This window comes from Cherax quadricarinatus, chromosome 66, assembly GCF_038502225.1.
Source record: "Cherax quadricarinatus isolate ZL_2023a chromosome 66, ASM3850222v1, whole genome shotgun sequence".
Taxonomy (NCBI): domain Eukaryota; kingdom Metazoa; phylum Arthropoda; class Malacostraca; order Decapoda; family Parastacidae; genus Cherax; species Cherax quadricarinatus.
Window position 1 is genome coordinate 15,543,751 of NC_091357.1, and position 19,327 is coordinate 15,563,077.

At 38.6% G+C, this 19,327-nt stretch overlaps 1 protein-coding gene across 6 annotated transcripts in view; it reads right to left on the reverse strand.

Moving 5' to 3' along the window:
* Window positions 1-19,327, reverse strand: part of Spt7 — a 57,500-nt gene that overhangs the window by 4,700 nt on the left and 33,473 nt on the right. For 2 of the 6 annotated variants that reach the window (XM_070099128.1, XM_070099127.1), the window contains 5 exons: window positions 15,992-16,165; window positions 14,613-14,712; window positions 12,594-12,709; window positions 2,533-2,767; window positions 1,333-1,508 (listed from right to left, as the gene is read on the reverse strand). In XM_070099128.1, the coding sequence (XP_069955229.1) occupies window positions 1,333-1,508; window positions 2,533-2,767; window positions 12,594-12,709; window positions 14,613-14,712; window positions 15,992-16,164 (800 nt within the window). In that variant the 5' untranslated portion in view covers window position 16,165. Of the gene's footprint in view, window positions 1-1,332; window positions 1,509-2,532; window positions 2,768-12,593; window positions 12,710-14,612; window positions 14,713-15,991; window positions 16,166-17,589; window positions 17,643-17,836; window positions 17,861-18,447; window positions 18,593-19,327 lie in introns of those variants that run through there. The other 4 variants (XM_053799146.2, XM_053799148.2, XM_053799147.2 and 1 more) reach the window with 4 other exon arrangements.

Sequence of the window (19,327 nt, forward strand, 5' to 3'; positions counted from 1 at the left end):
TCAAATGTAAAAAAAAAAAAAAAAGATCTACTTTTTTTACACACTTTCAAATGTTGAAAAAACGTATATATACGTTTGGACCGTTTACGGGTTAAAGAATGTATAAATATGATTACAATAATTTTTTTATCAAACATACTAAAGTACAGGTAGGTCCCATTTTACGATGGTCCATTTTACAACTCATGTTAACAACTTTTCAAAATTATCTAAAAAATTGAAAAATTATTTGTATACAACTTTCAAAGGAATTGTGGAGGCTGTGCAGTCAGATATAACCGAGGGACTACTGGAAGTTGTATAACATCCTGAAAGCAATCACAAACATTGATTCTGCCTGGGAGGAAATATCACAGATCTGCATGAATGGCATCTGGCTTATTTTGTGGCCCAAAGCAGTGACTGATTTTGTAGGGATTGAGCCAGTTTTGGAAGTAGCTAAAGATGTCTCTCACATGGCTAAGGATATTGGCATTGACAACATTTATCCAGGCGACACTGACCAGTTGCTGGTGAGCCACTTTCCAGAGGACGAACTGGATGAACTGGCTGTGCAACTTCAACAACATGAGGCTGACACACCAGAGGAAGTGGAAGAGTTAGAGCCAATCAGGACATTTAAAACAAAACATATTAAGAGTGCTCTTGACAAAATTCATAGTGCAGTTGATGAACTCTGAGATGTTGTTGAATTAGACATATGTGCAACTCTTGGGTATCTTTATTGAGGAAACGTTTCACCACACAGTGGCTTCATCAGCCCAAGAGTTGCACATGTGTCTAATTCAACAACATGTCGGTTCTCTGAACCATTCATCTACAACTCTGAGATAATGATCCTGATTGGGAATACAGCCATGGCATCCAAAAAGGTGTCAACATAATGCTGAAGCCCTACTATAACGTCTTGAAAGAAAGAAGTATGAAGTTACACCAGATGTCAATACTGAACCCTCAACACCTGACAACCCTCACATAAAATATCAGTGAAGGGATAAGATAATGGCATAAAGATGTACTCAAGCAATAGTTCCACAGGACCAAAGTTAAAATTTTATTTTATTGTTTTATGTAGTATAAGTATAAATAATACATGTGTTCAAATGTTTAAAATATTTAATTATTTATATAAAAGAGCAATATTAGTACATAGTCGGGAAAATTTTTATAATTTTGAAACTCATTTCATTTAATTACCTTATAATTTGGTCTTATTTTATAGTTTTTCATTTTATGGCTGTCCTGTTGGAACATTTTGTAAAATGGCTCCTACCTGTACATGAACTTTGAAGAATACTGATGACATTTTTTTTTTTTTTATCTTGAACATACCCAGGAGTGGCAATACTGGCTTCTCTATTGTGCAAGACAGTCATATACTGGTGGTAGAGCTGCAGACTCTCCTGACGAACACGTGCATGATACAGTACCACCCGATCACGATACATCTGATGAAGCTCATTCATGCTGCCCATCCCAATATCATGCAGTGTCTGCTCCACAACATCCTAAATAATATAGTACATAATTAATTAGCTTTATACAATAAAAAGATAACTCTGATCTTGCCTTTTTGTAGCTCAGTTGATAGTGCACTCAATTCACACACTGAGGTCCGGAGTTCGAATCTCCTCCAGTACGGCTGGAAAATATTAGGGACATGTTTCCATAAAACACCTGTTGTCCCTGTTCACCCATCAGTTTAAAATGGGTACCTGGGTGCTAGTTGACTGGTATGGATTACAGCCTGGGGCAAAACTGACTCAATTTGCCCAAAATGCTCAGATAACAAGGGGGCTCTTCATATAGCAGTATGTCATTGATGTCAGCTAGGCCTGTATACCATGTACATGTACTTGTAGTAAATAAAGCTATTATTTTTTTTTTTCAACAAGTCGGCCGTCTCAATGAAAGTTTAAGAATAATTAACTAAAAAATTTCAACTTCACGTCATAGTCCCAAACTCATGAAAGTGGGAAGCAGGATGTATCAATATTCTGTCAGATAATGCCAAACAGCAGAGACTGGCAAAAATGCCACTGGTATGCATCCCTGTACAAGTTCACCAATCAAAATTTCAAGAACTGCACCTCAAGCAAGTAAGCAGCTTCATACAGAACTGTACATATTAGTGCTGAATGGTTCATTCTGATTTCCCTTACAAGCAGTAGCATCTCCAACTACCACTAGCTCAGACAATTAATATAAGCAACAACATCACTGTAATGCTATTTCACATTACAAGCCAATTTTCAAGAACATAACTCTCCCCACCCTGAATTATGTGAGGTTTTACTATACTGTATATAAAAAAAAATAACAATACCATGGTTGATAAAATTCAAGACCAATCTACAATATTAGAAGGAAAACTTGATAACATTTGGGCCTGTCTTGGACCATTATTAAGTCATAACTTAGCAACAGTCCAACACAGAACAATATACGTATTATCTAGCTTTCATTTCCAATTCGTGTGTTAGATGCAAATAAAAAAAAAATGATGCAGATGGAGGTTTGGATACAACTTACATGGAAGGGGCACCTGTCAGTGAGGAGGAGGTTATCAGCATTGGCTCTAAGAACGTTTGTCAGCTTGGTGAGAAACTCGTGTGTAACATCAGTCAGTAACCGAAGCACACTTTCTGCAGTGTCTGTGTAACCAGTGTGAGCACAGATTGTTGCCACTGCCTTGCGTAATATGAGTCTAGCAGTTGTCCCCTCAACTTCAAGTAGCTGTGGCTGATTTTTGCCACTTGTAAAGGGTCTGTGAAAAATACTCAAATTTAAATTTAATGTCAACATAATCTGTGGTTAATATAGTATTCTATACATATCAGTTACCAATAAAAATAGCTAAATTGAGTGTAGGCAATTGATAATTTCAAGGAATTGGAAGCAAGTGTATACAATTGATAATTTTGAAGACAGTGGAATTAGAAGAGCAGACAATGAGATTCAAATGGCTGTGGGATAAAAGAAATTACAGTATATTGGGAGAGAGTACAATACTTAAAAATACGGTGAGTTTGGTGAGGTATGGAGAGGAGCTACTGATGTGAAAGACAAAAACAAAACTAATACCAAACAGATCAAAAGTTATTCTACTCTCCACCTGGCCTCTGGCTAAAATGGTACTACTTGCAAGATTGTACGATATCACCTCTTGCAAACTTAAGTCTTTGTTTCACCAATATTTTACATATTTGCTGATAGAAGGTTGGAGAGTATTTGACCTCCAATGCTGATGGTTCTCAAATTTTTCTAGCAAAAAGCTTCCTTTTTATTATTATAATACTACACCTACCATTTTTCTCCTTCAAATAAGGTGTTAACTGAATGTACATAAAAGAGATCTGACCTTCAGGTGTATTTCATGTATGAAATAACTTCCTCTTTCAACAAACCAGCCGTATCCCGCTGAAGCAGGGTGAAAAAAAAAGAAGTCTTTTTAACTTGAGTAATACAGGAGAAGGGGTTACTAGCCTCTTGCTCCAAGCATTTCAGTCGCCTCTTACGACATGCATGGCTTATGGAGGAAGAATTCTATTCCACTTTCCCATAGAGATAGGAGGAAATAAACAAGAACTAGTAAGAAAAATAGAAGAAAACACAGAAGGGTGTGCATATATATGCTTGTACATGCATGTGTAGTGTAGTACCTCTCTGGGTGGTTGCTGTCTACCAATCTACTACCTTGGGTATGATAACTCTCCTAGCTATATTCTAGAGATCCTAAATACAATGGAACTCCGAATATCAGCTGTAATCCATTCCAGAAGGTCAGCCTAAATTTGAAAAGGCCTAAATTTCACGCAATATTTCCCATAAAAATTAATGTAAATACAATTAATCCATTCCAGACATCCAAAAATATTAACAAAAAAAAAAATACATTTTTTAAAGATTAATTATAGTTTTACATATACAAAACAAGGAGAAGTAAATAAAATAAATAAACGAACATTTAAATCACTATTACATACCTTTATTGAAGACTCTTGTTGGCTTTCGGAAGACAGGGAGGAGGAGAGAGAGGGAGGGCTGATTACATGTATTGTTTGGAAGGGAAATCCTCCTCCATAAGGACTTCTGGTATCAAAGCCCTTTCTTTTAGGGTTACTTCCCTGCATGCCTGCTACACTCCCTGCATGCCTGCTACACTCCCTGCCTGCCTGCTACACTCCCTGCCTGCCTGCTACACTACCTGCCTGCCTGCTACACTCCCTGCCTGCCTGCTACACTACCTGCCTGCCTGCCACACTCCCTGCCTGCCTGCTACACTACCTGCCTGCCTGCCACACTCCCTGCCTGCCTGCTACACTACCTGCCTGCCTGCCTGCCTGCTACACTCCCTGCTTCCCTGTAGAATGGAGGGACAGCCCTCCATTCTACACTCCCTGCCTCTCTCCACATCTTCCATTGGGCCCAAGGTGGCTTATTTCACAGTCACACTTAACCCTTTGACTGTCGAGGTCGTATATATACGTCTTAAGAGGTACCGTATTTGACGTATATATATATATATATATATTTTTTTTTTTTTTTTTTTCAACAAGTCGGCCGTCTCCCACCGAGGCAGGGTGACCCAAAAAAGAAAGAAAATCCCCAAAAAGAAAATACTTTCATCATCATTCAACACTTTCACCTCACTCACACATTATCACTGCTTTTGCAGGTGCTCAGAATACAACAGTTCAGAAGCATATACGTATAAAAATACACAACATATCCCTCCAAACTGCCAATATCCCAAACCCCTCCTTTAAAGTGCAGGCATTGTACTTCCCATTTCCAGGACTCAAGCCCGACTGGAGAGTTTACCTGGAGAGAGTTCCGGGGGTCAACGCCCCCGCGGCCCGGTCTGTGACCAGGCCTCCTGGTGGATCAGAGCCTGATCAACCAGGCTGTTGCTGCTGGCTGCACGCAAACCAACGTACGAGCCACAGCCCGGCTGATCAGGAACTGACTTTAGGTGCTTGTCCAGTGCCAGCTTGAAGACTGCCAGGGTTCTGTTGGTAATCCCCCTTATGTGTGCTGGGAGGCAGTTGAACAGTCTCGGGCCCCTGACACTTATTGTATGGTCTCTTAACGTGCTAGTGACACCCCTGCTTTTCATTGGGGGGATGGTGCATCGTCTGCCAAGTCTTTTGCTTTCGTAGTGAGTGATTTTTGTGTGCAAGTTCGGTACTAGTCCCTCTAGGATTTTCCAGGTGTATATAATCATGTATCTCTCCCTCCTGCGTTCCAGGGAATACAGGTTTAGGAACCTCAAGCGCTCCCAATAATTGAGGTGTTTTATCTCCGTTATGCGCGCCGTGAAAGTTCTCTGTACATTTTCTAGGTCGGCAATTTCACCTGCCTTGAAAGGTGCTGTTAGTGTGCAGCAATATTCCAGCCTAGATAAAACAAGTGACCTGAAGAGTGTCATCATGGGCTTGGCCTCCCTAGTTTTGAAGGTTCTCATTATCCATCCTGTCATTTTTCTAGCCGATGCGATTGATACAATGTTATGGTCCTTGAAGGTGAGATCCTCCGACATGATCACTCCCAGGTCTTTGACGTTGGTGTTTCGCTCTATTTTGTGGCCAGAATTTGTTTTGTACTCTGATGAAGATTTAATTTCCTCATGTTTACCATATCTGAGTAATTGAAATTTCTCATCGTTGAACTTCATATTGTTTTCTGCAGCCCACTGAAAGATTTGGTTGATGTCCGCCTGGAGCTTTGCAGTGTCTGCAATGGAAGACACTGTCATGCAGATTCGGGTGTCATCTGCAAAGGAAGACACGGTGCTGTGGCTGACATCCTTGTCTATGTCGGATATGAGGATGAGGAACAAGATGGGAGCGAGTACTGTGCCTTGTGGAACAGAGCTTTTCACCGTAGCTGCCTCGGACTTTACTCTGTTGACGACTACTCTCTGTGTTCTGTTAGTGAGGAAATTATAGATCCATCAACCGACTTTTCCTGTTATTCCTTTAGCACGCATTTTGTGCGCTATTACGCCATGGTCACACTTGTCGAAGGCTTTTGCAAAGTCTGTATATATTACATCTGCATTCTTTTTGTCTTCTAGTGCATCTAGGACCTTGTCGTAGTGATCCAATAGTTGAGACAGACAGGAGCGACCTGTTCTAAACCCATGTTGCCCTGGGTTGTGTAACTGATGGGTTTCTAGATGGGTGGTGATCTTGCTTCTTAGGACCCTTTCAAAGATTTTTATGATATGGGATGTTAGTGCTATTGGTCTGTAGTTCTTTGCTGTTGCTTTACTGCCCCCTTTGTGGAGTGGGGCTATGTCTGTTGCTTTTAGTAACTGTGGGACGACCCCCGTGTCCATGCTCCCTCTCCATAGGATGGAAAAGGCTCGTGATAGGGGCTTCTTGCAGTTCTTGATGAACACAGAGTTCCATGAGTCTGGCCCTGGGGCAGAGTGCATGGGCATGTCATTTATCGCCTGTTCGAAGTCATTTGGCGTCAGGATAACATCGGATAGGCTTGTGTTAATCAAATTTTGTGGCTCTCTCATAAAAAATTCATTTTGATCTTCGACTCTCAGTCTGGTTAGCGGCTTGCTAAAAACTGAGTCATATTGGGACTTGAGTAGCTCACTCATTTCCTTGCTGTCATCTGTGTAGGACCCATCTTGTTTAAGTAGGGGCCCAATACTGGACGTTGTTCTCGATTTTGATTTGGCATAGAAGAAGAAATACTTTGGGTTTCTTTCGATTTCATTTATGGCTTTTAGTTCTTCCCGCAATTCCTGACTCCTAAAGGATTCTTTTAGCTTAAGTTCGATGCTTGCTATTTCTCTGACCAGTGTCTCCCTACGCATTTCAGATATATTGACCTCTTTTAGCCGCTCTGTTATTCTTTTCCGTCGCCTGTAAAGGGAGCGCCTGTCTCTTTCTATTTTACATCTACTCCTCCTTTTTCTTAGAGGAATAAGCCTTGTGCATACATCGAGTGCCACCGAGTTAATCTGTTCTAGGCATAAGTTGGGGTCTGTGTTGCTTAGTATATCTTCCCAGCTTATATCGGTTAGGACTTGGTTTACTTGGTCCCACTTTATGTTTTTGTTACTGAAGTTGAATTTGGTGAATGCTCCCTCGTGACTAATCTCATTATGTCGGTCTGGGGCTCCGCGCATACATGACTGAACCTCAATTATGTTGTGATCTGAGTATATTGTTTTTGATATGGTGACATTTCTTATCAGATCATCATTGTTAGTGAATATGAGGTCTAGTGTATTCTCCAGTCTAGTAGGCTCTATTATTTGCTGGTTTAAATTGAATTTTGTGCAGAGATTTAAAAGCTCGCGTGAGTGTGAGTTTTCATCAGAGCTGCCTCCTGGTGTTATTACTGCAACAATATTATTTGCTATATTCCTCCATTTTAGGTGCCTTAAGTTGAAATCCCCCAGGAGCAAGATGTTGGGTGCAGGAGCTGGAAGATTTTCCAGACAGTGGTCAATTTTTAACAGCTGTTCCTGGAATTGCTGGGATGTTGCATCCGGAGGCTTGTAGACTACCACAATGACTAGGTTTTGGTTCTCGACCTTTACTGCTAAAACTTCCACTACATCATTTGAGGCATTTAGCAGTTCTGTGCAAACAAGTGACTCTGCAATGTACAGGCCAACCCCCCCCCTTTTGCCTGTTCACTCTCACATCTGTATAGGTTGTAACCTGGGATCCATATTTCGTTGTCCAAGTGATCCTTTATGTGGGTCTCAGTGAAAGCCGCGAACATTGCCTTTGCCTCTGCAAGCAGTCCACGGATGAAAGGTATTTTGTTGTTTTTTGCTGGCTTTAGACCCTGTATATTTGCCAAGAAGAATGTTATCGGACTGGTGGTATTGTTGGTACTGGGGGGGGATTTTTTTTCCGGCATTAGTATCTGTATCTGTTGGTTTGGAGTGGAGGCCATCGACTGTGGTTCCACTCCAGGAATGACTGGATTTGGTGTACGATTTCTGCCATTTCCTGCCAGTTTTTTTTTCTTCCTGGCACTAAAAAAGCTCTCCCTCTTGAGTGGCTGTGGCTACCCAGTTTTCCCATGGCCTGGATGTTTTGTATCTTTTTGTCCCCTTTAGATGGTATGCCTGGCAATTTAAGTTATAGCACAGTCTTTCCTGTACTGAAGAGGTACACAGTTCAGGGTGAAAAAGCTTACAGGAAGGGAGTTTGCATTTTCCTGTTGTCATATGGGCATGGCATTTTCTAGGGTGGTCATAGTTGCACGTCCCATCTGTTTTTCCAGATTTCCCATGCCAGCAGATACCGAGTGCATAGTATGTGCACAGGCTTGGTTTCCGTTTGCCTTGGGTTTCTGTGACTGTATTCCCTGTTGGTGCATGTTTCCCTGTCTTACTTCTATCCTCCCTAGCACCAACAATGGAGCTCCCACCAGTTGTTTTTGGTAATATATCCTCACTATTGCTAGTGGAGTCCTCTTGTTTGCTATTTCCTGGGGTATTTCTAGTTTGCAATATTGGTTTTATCTTATCTTTGACTACACTTGTTTCCCTACTATGGCTCCTGTCCCCTATGAGGTCATTTATATGTATTCCTTCCTGCGTATAATTCCCGACTACCTGGACAAAATCTCCAGCTTCACCATTACTGTCTCCCAGGACAGCATCTCCAGCTTCACCATTACTGTCTCCCAGGACAGCATCTCCAGTTTCACCATTACTGTCTCCCAGGACAGCACCTCCAGCTTCACCATTACTGTCTCCCAGGACAGCACCTCCAGCTTCACCATTACTGTCTCCCAGGACAGCACTATCAGACTATATGAAAATAACCAGTTTCCCTGAATCCCTTCACTAAATATTACCCTGCTCACACTCCAACAGATCGTCAGGTCCCAAGTATCATTCGCCTCCATTCACTCCTATCTAATACGCTCATGCACGCTTGCTGGAAGTCCAAGCCCCTAGCCCACAAAACCTCCTTTACCCCCTCTTTCCAACCCTTTCTAGGACGACCCCTATATATATACTCATAAATATATATATATACTCATAAATTCTAGCAGCTTCAAATCAAGCAGGAGAAAGCTGGTAGGCCCACATGTGAGAGAATGGGTCTGTGTGGTCAGTGTGCACTATATAAAAAAATCCTGGAGCATGCAGTGCATAATGAGAAAAAAAACTCCGACCATTTTTTTTAATTAAAATGCCGAATTTGTGGTCTATTTTCGTATAGTATTTATGGTTGTATTCTCGTTTTCTTGGTCTCATTTGATAGAATGGAAAACATATTACAGAAATAGAGGTGATTTTGATTGATTTTACTATAAAAAGAACCTGGAAATGGAGCTCAAAGTAGGGGAAATGTTTTATTTTTGCCGATGTTCAAAAGTAAACAAATGATGTCATTGTCCAATATATGTCCAACTAGCCATTCTAATATGCAGTCATGACTGGGTTGATGTTATTTATACAATTATTACAGTATTGCAGTAGTCTGCATAACAGTAAATCTTCTATTTTTTGTTTGAATAAAAATTCAAAATAGAAAGCAAGAGTAATAACAGAGGGGCTTGGAGACGTGACTGATGAACAAAGAAAATGTTATTTTAGAGTCAGGAATCTCTGCATTGTTCATTCTGGACCTTATTTTGAAATTGTCATATTTTTTAATTTTCGTGAAATTGGCCAAATTGCAAATTTCTGACCATGTTATTGGGTAGTTGAAATCAGTAAATGGGCAGTTTCTTGTACTCAATCGATAGAAAAAATGGAGTTCTAGAGAAATAGCTATGAGTTTGGTCGACTGGAACAATGGAATTAGTCGAAAATAGGGCTCAAAGTGGGCGAAAACGCCGGTTTGTAAATATTGCCGAGGTCGCTAAATTTGCGAGAGCGTAATTCCGTCAGTTTTCCATCAAATTTCGTGTTTTTGGTGTCATTACAATCGGGAAAAGATTCTCTATTATTTCATAAGAAAAAATAATTTTTTTTTTTAAATTCTGCGACACCAGGAGACACTTCAGGATTGGGGGTTGCGACAGTCAAGGGGTTAATAAACAAGAACAAAAACCAACGGATTTTAAAGAAATGTTTGGATGAATGTGTAGTGTATATGCTCATTCACCGAGACACATGGAGACTGACTCGCCTACACATGGCGTCCTGGTGGGAGGCGGGCTGACGCACATAATATGGCTGATTTGCGAGGCACCAGCCGAAATACGGAGCAAAATTTCCGCCCAAAAACCAGCCTAAATATGATTCGGCCAATAAACACAGTGACCGTTATTCGGGGTTCCACTGTACTGTACTCTACTTCAAGGTGGTCCCAGTATAGTAGTGAGTCTTTTTTATGTGACCTTGGACAACTTTAAAATAACCTTGTACTTACCATAAATATACTGATGGAGGAAATGCTGAAAAGAAGTTCATAACATATGAAGCGCTGAAAAAAAGCAACGACTTCACCGAACATCACTCTTGCAAAAATCACCTCCAAACCTTTACAACAAAAACAAACTCATCAAATGTAACTTTTTGAAGATTGCCTACAAATGTCTGCAAGAAGTTCGCAACAATATCTAGGTAAACGATTTTAATCAAACTGGTCTCATTTTAACCCTTAAACTGTCCAAACAGATCTACATTCACATGCGTAGTGCTCCAAAAGTAGATCTACGTTTTTTTACATATTTTCAATAACAAAAAAAAAAAAAAAAGTAGATCAAAGCTTTTTTACACGTTTTCAAGTGTAAAAAAAAGAGAAAGATCTGTTTTTTTACATACTTTCAAATGTTGAAAAAACGTAGATCTACGTTTGGACAGTTTAAGGGTTAAAGGGTGATAAAATTTTTTGTATAGAAAACACAATTTTTCACTTGCTATGCACTCCTCACCCACTGGGTAGTTCATTGGTTTTCTTCTCAGTGCCTCATATGGTACACTAAAATTTAAATATCCAACAGTAGTGTGGTGCCCATACCTAAAAACCACGAAACTATAAAATGGTTCCCAAAATTAGAAATACGTACGAGATAAAAAAAAAAAAGACAAAGGGCCTTCAATGAAGGCACTGAATATGCCATCTTTGGCTGACAGGAGGTAAAAAAGGAGACATAATTCATGATACTAAAAGGATACCAAAGAACTGACAAAGACTTCTTAACCCCATCAACTCACAGAACAAGAGGCCATAATTATAAACTAAAATAAGAGAGGTTCTTAAAAAATAACAGTTTTTCCTTGCTGAGCAAGAGTTCACATAAATGGTTTATAAGGAGGTAGCTCAAGTGCTAGAACAAGTGAGTACTTTAAAATCTTTACAATACTCGAACTACTAAAAAATTGATTAAAAGTTTAGCTCTGTTCCTATGGCTAGAAATATGTCATTACATAAATTTGCTACTGTTCCCATGGCTAGAAATATGTAAATACATAAATTTGCTAATGTTCAGAGAAAAAATTATGCACTAACACTGAGCTATACATGTGGATTCAATAGATAAAGTACTTTACATACATTTTTGGCCAATATTTATCAGCTGTATAGCCTTATATACTGTAGTTTAAGAGGAAAAAATTATAAAGTTTACATTGTCATGATCACATAAAAGACTCACATACACCTATTTATGCATATGATTCAAATGCATTCAGTTAAAGTATGAGTAATCAGAAATATTTGTGATTTAAGATTTTGCATTAGTACTTCTCAGAAACAATGATGATAGCACATACAGTGGTACCTTGACTTACAAGTGCCTCGACTTATGAGTTTTGTGAGTTATGAGCCGTTGCTCGGTTGATTTTTAGCTTCGAGTTGTGAGCCAAAATTCAAGTTATGAGCAAGCTTCAGATATGCCGCCACTTGCAGGAGATACCGAGGAAATATAAAAAACCTCAATAATAACCAATGTGTAACATCCTTTCAATTTTGATACCACTGGTAATGTCATCCTGCCAGAATGTTCTATAATGTATGCCCTAAGCAAAGAGAAAATTCTGGAACATGTGTAATACATGTTTGGTAGGCCGGCTGGTTGGGTAGCCAGCTGGCTGGCTGATTTGTTTTGGCTGTCTTTATCTTCTTCTGTCTGTCTGTGTGTATCTCTGTCTATCCCTGTCTCTATCTCACAGGTACACAAATAGTTATACATAGCATAAATTACCTAGGATAACCCAAAAAAATCCAGACAAAGTGCTATACTATGCTTGTAGATATAAGGCATAATAAGCATGACTTACAAGTAATACACATTTTCACTTGTTCAGAAATCAGACATGACAACTCTGCATCATGTGTAATACCTGTTGGTACATGAGCAGCTCTCTCTCTGAGACAGAGACAAGTAGAGAGACAGGAAGACAGAAACACATAAGCAGAGACAGGCTTTTTGGGGTGGCTGGAATGAATTAATGGCATTTCAATTAATTCCAATGGGGAAAATTGATTTGATTTACGAGCAAACTGAGTTACGAGCTCGGTTATGGAATGAATTAAACTCGTAAGTCAAGGTACCACTGTACAATACTTTCATGAGGAGCTGGTTTTCCACGTGAAAGTGAACACAGCTTGAGCAATGTGTAAACAACCAACACTGCAACTCACGTATGCTCAGGTGGTATAAAATTTAAGAAATGTGGCTTGGTGGTTTTACGTTCTAGGGGTGGGTCTTCAGGAGGTGGAGGGCAGGAAGGAAGACCACCTCCATCCATACCAATGCTCTGTCAAAATAATATGCAACATGTTTCACAATACCCTTGTGAATTACAGTATGTATTTCAAAAAAAAAAAAAAAAAAAAAGTATATATATATATATGTATACAGAGGGGTTATTTCCACATTGTTAAATTTCATAATATTTTCAAATTTCATAAACTCTCAAAAGGAACATTACATAAAACAGCTTTAAATAAATTGGCTAACAAAATGGATGAATGCTCTAAGAAAATATGCAGACAGTTACCAAAGACATACAGAGTACAACTAAAGGAAATTAAGATTAAATGCCAATAAGAAGAGTGATATTGTGAGTTTCTTTTACCTTGTAAAATAAACATGATAAACATCTGATGGAAACTTAAGACTAAAATACAAGGTGAAGCACAGAGAGATATAGAATTTTAATATTTGGGTGAAATACAATGCAAACAGTGGACAATGGAGGAAGAAATAATATAACAACTAGGGCATGGGAAAAGAGGAAACAGATTTATAGAAAGTTATGAACAGAAACATGTGATTTAACTCATGGCAGGTGAATCCTAAAGCTCTAAGGCCAGTGCACCAACCACTCAGCCAGCTAGCTCTAATAAGATTTTTAAGAATAATGGTTGAAAGGCTTGCAAATAAATTATTCACAACTAACATTATAACATAAGCAGAGAACTCCATACTAAATAAGTAGAATGACAGTATAAAGGTAGAATGACAAGATACATGTATATATTAACCCTTTCCGGGTCCGTGCCGTAGATCTACAGCTTTACGTTGAGGGCCCAAACCGTAGATCTATGCCATGAGCTCAGCTCACTCTGATAAGCTATGAGTGGTAAATTTGGGCCTAGATATGAGAGACTACATCTATGTGGTATGTGTGCACCACATAAAACAAATCCTGCAGCACACAGTGCATAATGAGAGGAAAAAAAAGAAAGACCTTAATTTTCGATTAAAACAGTGACTTTGCAGTGTTTTATCGTATGTTTTTTATAGTTGTATTTGTGATTTCTTGGTCTCATTTGATAGAATGGAAGATATATTACAGAAATAGAGATGATTTTGATTTGTTTAGTACTGGAAATGGCTTAAAACTGAGCTCAAAGTAGCAGAAATGCTTAATTTTAGCCAATGTTCAAGAGTAAACAAATGACCTCACACATTAAATACACACCAGCTGGTGGGTCTAATATACGTTCACAAATGTGTTGAAATTATTTATACAATTATTACAATATTGCATAACAGTAAATCTTCTATTTTTTGGTTTGAATAAAAATTCATTATGTGAATAAAAAATCAAAATGGAATTCATTTGTAAAGCCTGAAAATGTAACTAATGAAAAGAGGAAATGTTAGTTTAGTGCCAGGAATGCCTGCATTGTTTATTCTGGACCCTATTTTGAAACTGGAATATTTTGAACTTTGCATTAAATTGGCCAAATTACCAATTTCCGATCACTTTATTTTGTAGTTGAAACAGTTGACTTGGCGATTTCTTGTGCTCAATCGATAGAATATAAGTAATACTAGTGAAATACCTAAGAATTTGGTCAATTGGAATAATGTAACTGGCCTAAAATGGAAGTTAAAGTCCGCAAAATCGCCAATGCATAAATATCCCTGACACATCAAAATTCGCAAGAGCATAATTTCGTCAATTTTCCATCAAATTTCGTAGTTTTTGTTTTATTACCTTCAGAAAAAGATTTTCTACCATTTCATAAGAAAAAAATAACAATTATTTTTTGAAAATTCTTGGACACTGGTGCACACTTTGAAATTTGGCCTCTGGACCCTGAAAGGGTTAAGACAGAGGAGGAAAGATTCAAGCAGGAACAAAGCACAAGTGATGTACACAAAGTGAACACCACATTAAACTCTAAGGTAAACAAATATATCTTTGCCTGTGCTCTATTTAATAGCTGAGCAACTTGTCTTTGGTACTGCAAGAGGCGAATTGTCTGCAAAACCATTGGGTCTGTTCGGCAAAACTCTGCAGGAAGTCTGTAATAAAAATTACACATTAGAGCTAAAAATCTAATAAAATGGGACTAAGAACAATTTACATATACTAAACACAGATGAAGGGGCACTGTTCTATTTTTTGTTTTTAGTATGAGTTTTGAAAGTACATAAAATCTACAGAATTCAAAAGATCTATGATGGATGTCATTGACTAGTGTGATATGATTCTTTAAGTAAAATTTTTGTCATGTACAATAGAAGCAGTATACTTTCTCTCACAACATCAAGTTAAATGCAAGAGTATCAAGGTAACATGCATTAGCTCTACTGGACTGCACAAGCAAGCCTGTGTACTTGAACTGCATTATTACTAAAATGCAGTTCTCAAACCCTAAAATTAATCATTTCATAATCCATGCGATTCTATTACACAAAACTGTATTGAAGGCTTTGATTTTTCATACTTTTTCTTGGTGCCCATTTTATTTTTGTTTGGCACATAACCCTTAAATTTAAAAGTAACCATTGTATTTCACTTAAAATGTGTTCGAGCCTTGGTGGGTAGCATCCTCAGCTCACACACTGAGGGTCCAGGATCAGTCCCTGGTATGGGTGAAATGTTGAGGATGTTTCCTTACACCTGCTGCCCCTGTTCACCTAGTAATAAGTATGTACCTAGGTGTTAGCTTACTGTTATGGGTCACACTGTGGAGGACAAGATTAAAGAACTACAATGAAAATCAGCTAGACAGTTGCCAATGGGGGACTGAGTCTTTCCCATTTCAAAGGGAAAGTTTTCCATTAATATTATTAAGTAAAGCTTAAAATACTGTCTGTAATATGTAATTTTGTTATGAGAATTAGAGCAAAACAAAGATGATAATTTTCTAATCATGAAGTGTAGTGTATAAAGATACTGTACTTATTTGTAACTGAACATTTTTTTTTAAATAAAATTATAGACCATAATAACATCATTTCTTAAAATTATGGGAAAAGTTTGAGATGCTTCAATTTCTTTTTTGGCTCTATTAAGGTTTCTTTACTACAGTCTGTCAATTACAGTACATACTTATATTGTAGGTGTTGGTTACTTATTTTTCCTGTGATAAGTTGACAACTTTGATCAAAAAGACAGGCACAGCCTTGATCAAAAAGACAGGCACAGCCTTGATCACAAAGATGGCCACAGCCTTGATCACAAAGATGGCCACAGCCTTGATCACAAAGATGGCCACAGCCTTGATCGTAATGATGGGCATAGCCTTAAATTCATAATAAAACTAAAAGTGGCAGATCATCAATGCAAATTACTTACATCTGAAAAGAAGGCGTTTCTTCCTGTGAGGGCTGATGAAGAACTGGTGATGTTGGTGCCGGTGGCTGAGGGGTGAGTAAATCTTCCATGTCAGAGTTACTGAGACCCCATTCATCACTTCCACTACGCTGAGACTCATGTTCCTCTCCCCAGTGGCTGCCTGCACAACTCATTCTAAAAAATTAAACTATTGTTTAACAAGTTACAGTGTGTTTCTTCAATAGTTTTGGAGGCTGTGAACTGCCTATGGAGACAATAAAATTACAGTATTTTGTTCTGGCAGCTTCAGGATATTAGAAATGTACACATATTGACTGGAGTTATGATGGAATGGAGATGCCAAAATGCTGTATGAATGAAGTTGTAAGTATGATAAACTTTAAAAAAAAAAAAAAAAAAAAAAAAGGACAAGAAACAAAAAGCCCACAAATTTTTACAGTGTGCATTTTTGGCCTAAGTAGTAATCACAACTAAAGCCAAAAACAGGCTGATTGCTAACAAGAGTGACCTATGATGTTTGCTGAGTAAGACCAACCCCCAAATTCTTATGTTTTATGAAAAAAGTAAAAACAGCTCATGTTCCACACTTTTTGAACCAGAACTGCTATGGAATGATGGAAGAAGAGTTATACATGTATATTGATCACAAAAACTTATGAGATGCCCACACAGCTGCTAAGGGCTGACCACTGAACTGCTACAAGTCTGCTATTGAACAAAATCATTTCTATAATCATATAAATCACTAAATCCATAAAGGTCATTCAGTACTAAATGACAGAGGGAGAAAAAGAGAGAAGAGGGTAAGAGGGAGAGAGGTCCAGGGAATGATATGGGCAGAATTTAGTATTAGTGATGGGTAAATCTCAATTTATATTGTTAAATGGGGTCTGAAGGACTTGTTTAACTAGTAATTTTTTTCCCAATAATAGTCTGAATGCTTAATATTTGGCATAAAAAAACTATCTGAATTATTATCCCAGAAGGTTAATAACCACAGGATAAACCAATAAAGTCACGGTCATCAGAGTGTCAGGTTTACTTCCAATGGGGTCCTTTAATTTCTTCCTTTGGATACAATGAACACCAGCACTGGCTAACACCCGGGTACCTACTTGCTATCAGGTGAACAGGGCTTTAGTAATATGGAAATATGTCCAACATTACCACTCGTCCAGAGATCAAACCCTGGTCCCTCAGTGAATATAAGGTAAGCTTCATTTAGGCTCACTATATTTGATTTCTAGACTCTTGCATTGTTATACAATGGTTGTTACAAAAACAAATTATAGGCAGGCATTGACAGAAAACTACCAGGTATGTAGATATAAAACTAGGATAACTCATCCATGTAAATGAGACATGTGCAACATAGATATTTTTATGAGAACACAATTTGCCCACCAGTGGCCTTAATAGTTCACTGAATACTCTGATAAATCCCCTAGTGGGCAAACAGTATCCTCATACAGTATCCCAACGTTGCAGGTTCATATACTGCAGATACTTGTTAGTAGCACAGTATATAACAGGATAAAGCAAAAAGTCAAGCGTGATTTATGGAAATTTCTATTTTAAGTCTTAAGTGTGTCTCTTACTTAAGTAATTTTATGTATATGCATTTTTCATTCAACATAATAGTCACTAAGTTTATTTAGGTACAGGCCAACATATGTACAATTATCATACATTGTAACATGTTTAAATTACCAAGGATAACAACAAAAAAAGTCAGACAAATTTACTTATTTCAATACAGCAACTGCTGGTATGTGACTATTGACTCCTATTAGTACATACGTTGACTCGTGAAATCGTAATGACACGATTGCAAACAAATCATACCACAGGCAGGGTTAGAACCCGCGATCTGTCTCTCAAAACTCCAGACTGTCGTGTTAGCCACAGCTAATATGTCAAACGTTTGTTCGGTGGAACTCAGGCATTACTTTCTGTTTTGCATTACCCCTCAAGGAAGGTTCCTTGATGTTGGTGAGGGGCTCTTGATTTAGGGAATTGGATCTGTGCTCCAGTTCCCCGAATTAAGCCTGAATGCCTTCCACATCCCCCCCAGGCGCTGTATAATCCTCCGGGTTTAGCGCTTCTCCCTTGATTATAATAATAATAATAATGTTTTGCATTACATATAACCGAAATGTCTTGCATTACAAGAGGCTTTCTAAAAATTAGTTTATATATGTCAACTACCCTAATTGTATAATATACTGTACTCTACTTCACAGAAATAATTGTTTTGTTTTTTTATGATAAGATGTTATCTTCATTATAGAATAATAAGAAAATATTATAACCTTTATATTATAATAAGGTAAAAGGACCCCAATGGAAATAAGTCACTCTGTCTGACTTTTTTGGGTTATCCCAGGTTCTCTACACATATGCTGCTATGTATAATAATTCTATGTAACTATTTGTGTATACCTGAATAAACTTACTTACACCAGGTCTTGTTGGGTGTTTTAAGGGCCACTGACTATGCCGCCGTGTGGAATCCTGCTTCCAGATGTTGTATCTCACATATGCTTGTTAGTGTAGTATATATAAACATAACCCAAAAGTCAGTGTAACTTACAAGTACAGTGTTCGGGGATGTACTGCCCAAAGTTTAGGCGATGACAGGAAAGGGAACGAAAGTTACCAATGGAAATGTCACTGACTCTCGGATATCCTAGGTAATTTACGCTATGTAATGTACTTATGTGTACTGTGCCTAATTTATTTGGACATGATACAGTTGTACAAAAAAAAATAGTGATTGGGTGTACATGCCAAAAGCCCATTGTATTACCTGGAGTTTACCTGGAGAGAGTTTCGGGGGTCAACGCCCCCGCGGCCCGGTCTGTGACCAGGCCTCCTGGTGGATCAGCCCCTGATCAACCAGGCTGTTGCTGCTGGCTGCACGCAAACCAACGTACGAGCCACAGCCCGGCTGATCAGGAACTGACTTTAGGTGATTGTCCAGTGCCAGCTTGAAGACTGCCAGGGGTCTGTTGGTAATCCCCCTTATGTATGCTGGGAGGCAGTTGAACAGTCTCGGGCCCCTGACACTTATTGTATGGTCTCTTAACGTGCTAGTGACACCCCTGCTTTTCATTGGGGGGATGGTGCATCGTCTGCCAAGTCTTTTGCTTTCGTAGTGAGTGATTTTCGTGTGCAAGTTCGGTACTAGTCCCTCTAGGATTTTCCAGGTGTATATAATCATGTATCTCTCCCTCCTGCGTTCCAGGGAATACAGGTTTAGAAACCTCAAGCGCTCCCAGTAATTGAGGTGTTTTATCTCCGTTATGCGGGCCGTGAAAGTTCTCTGTACATTTT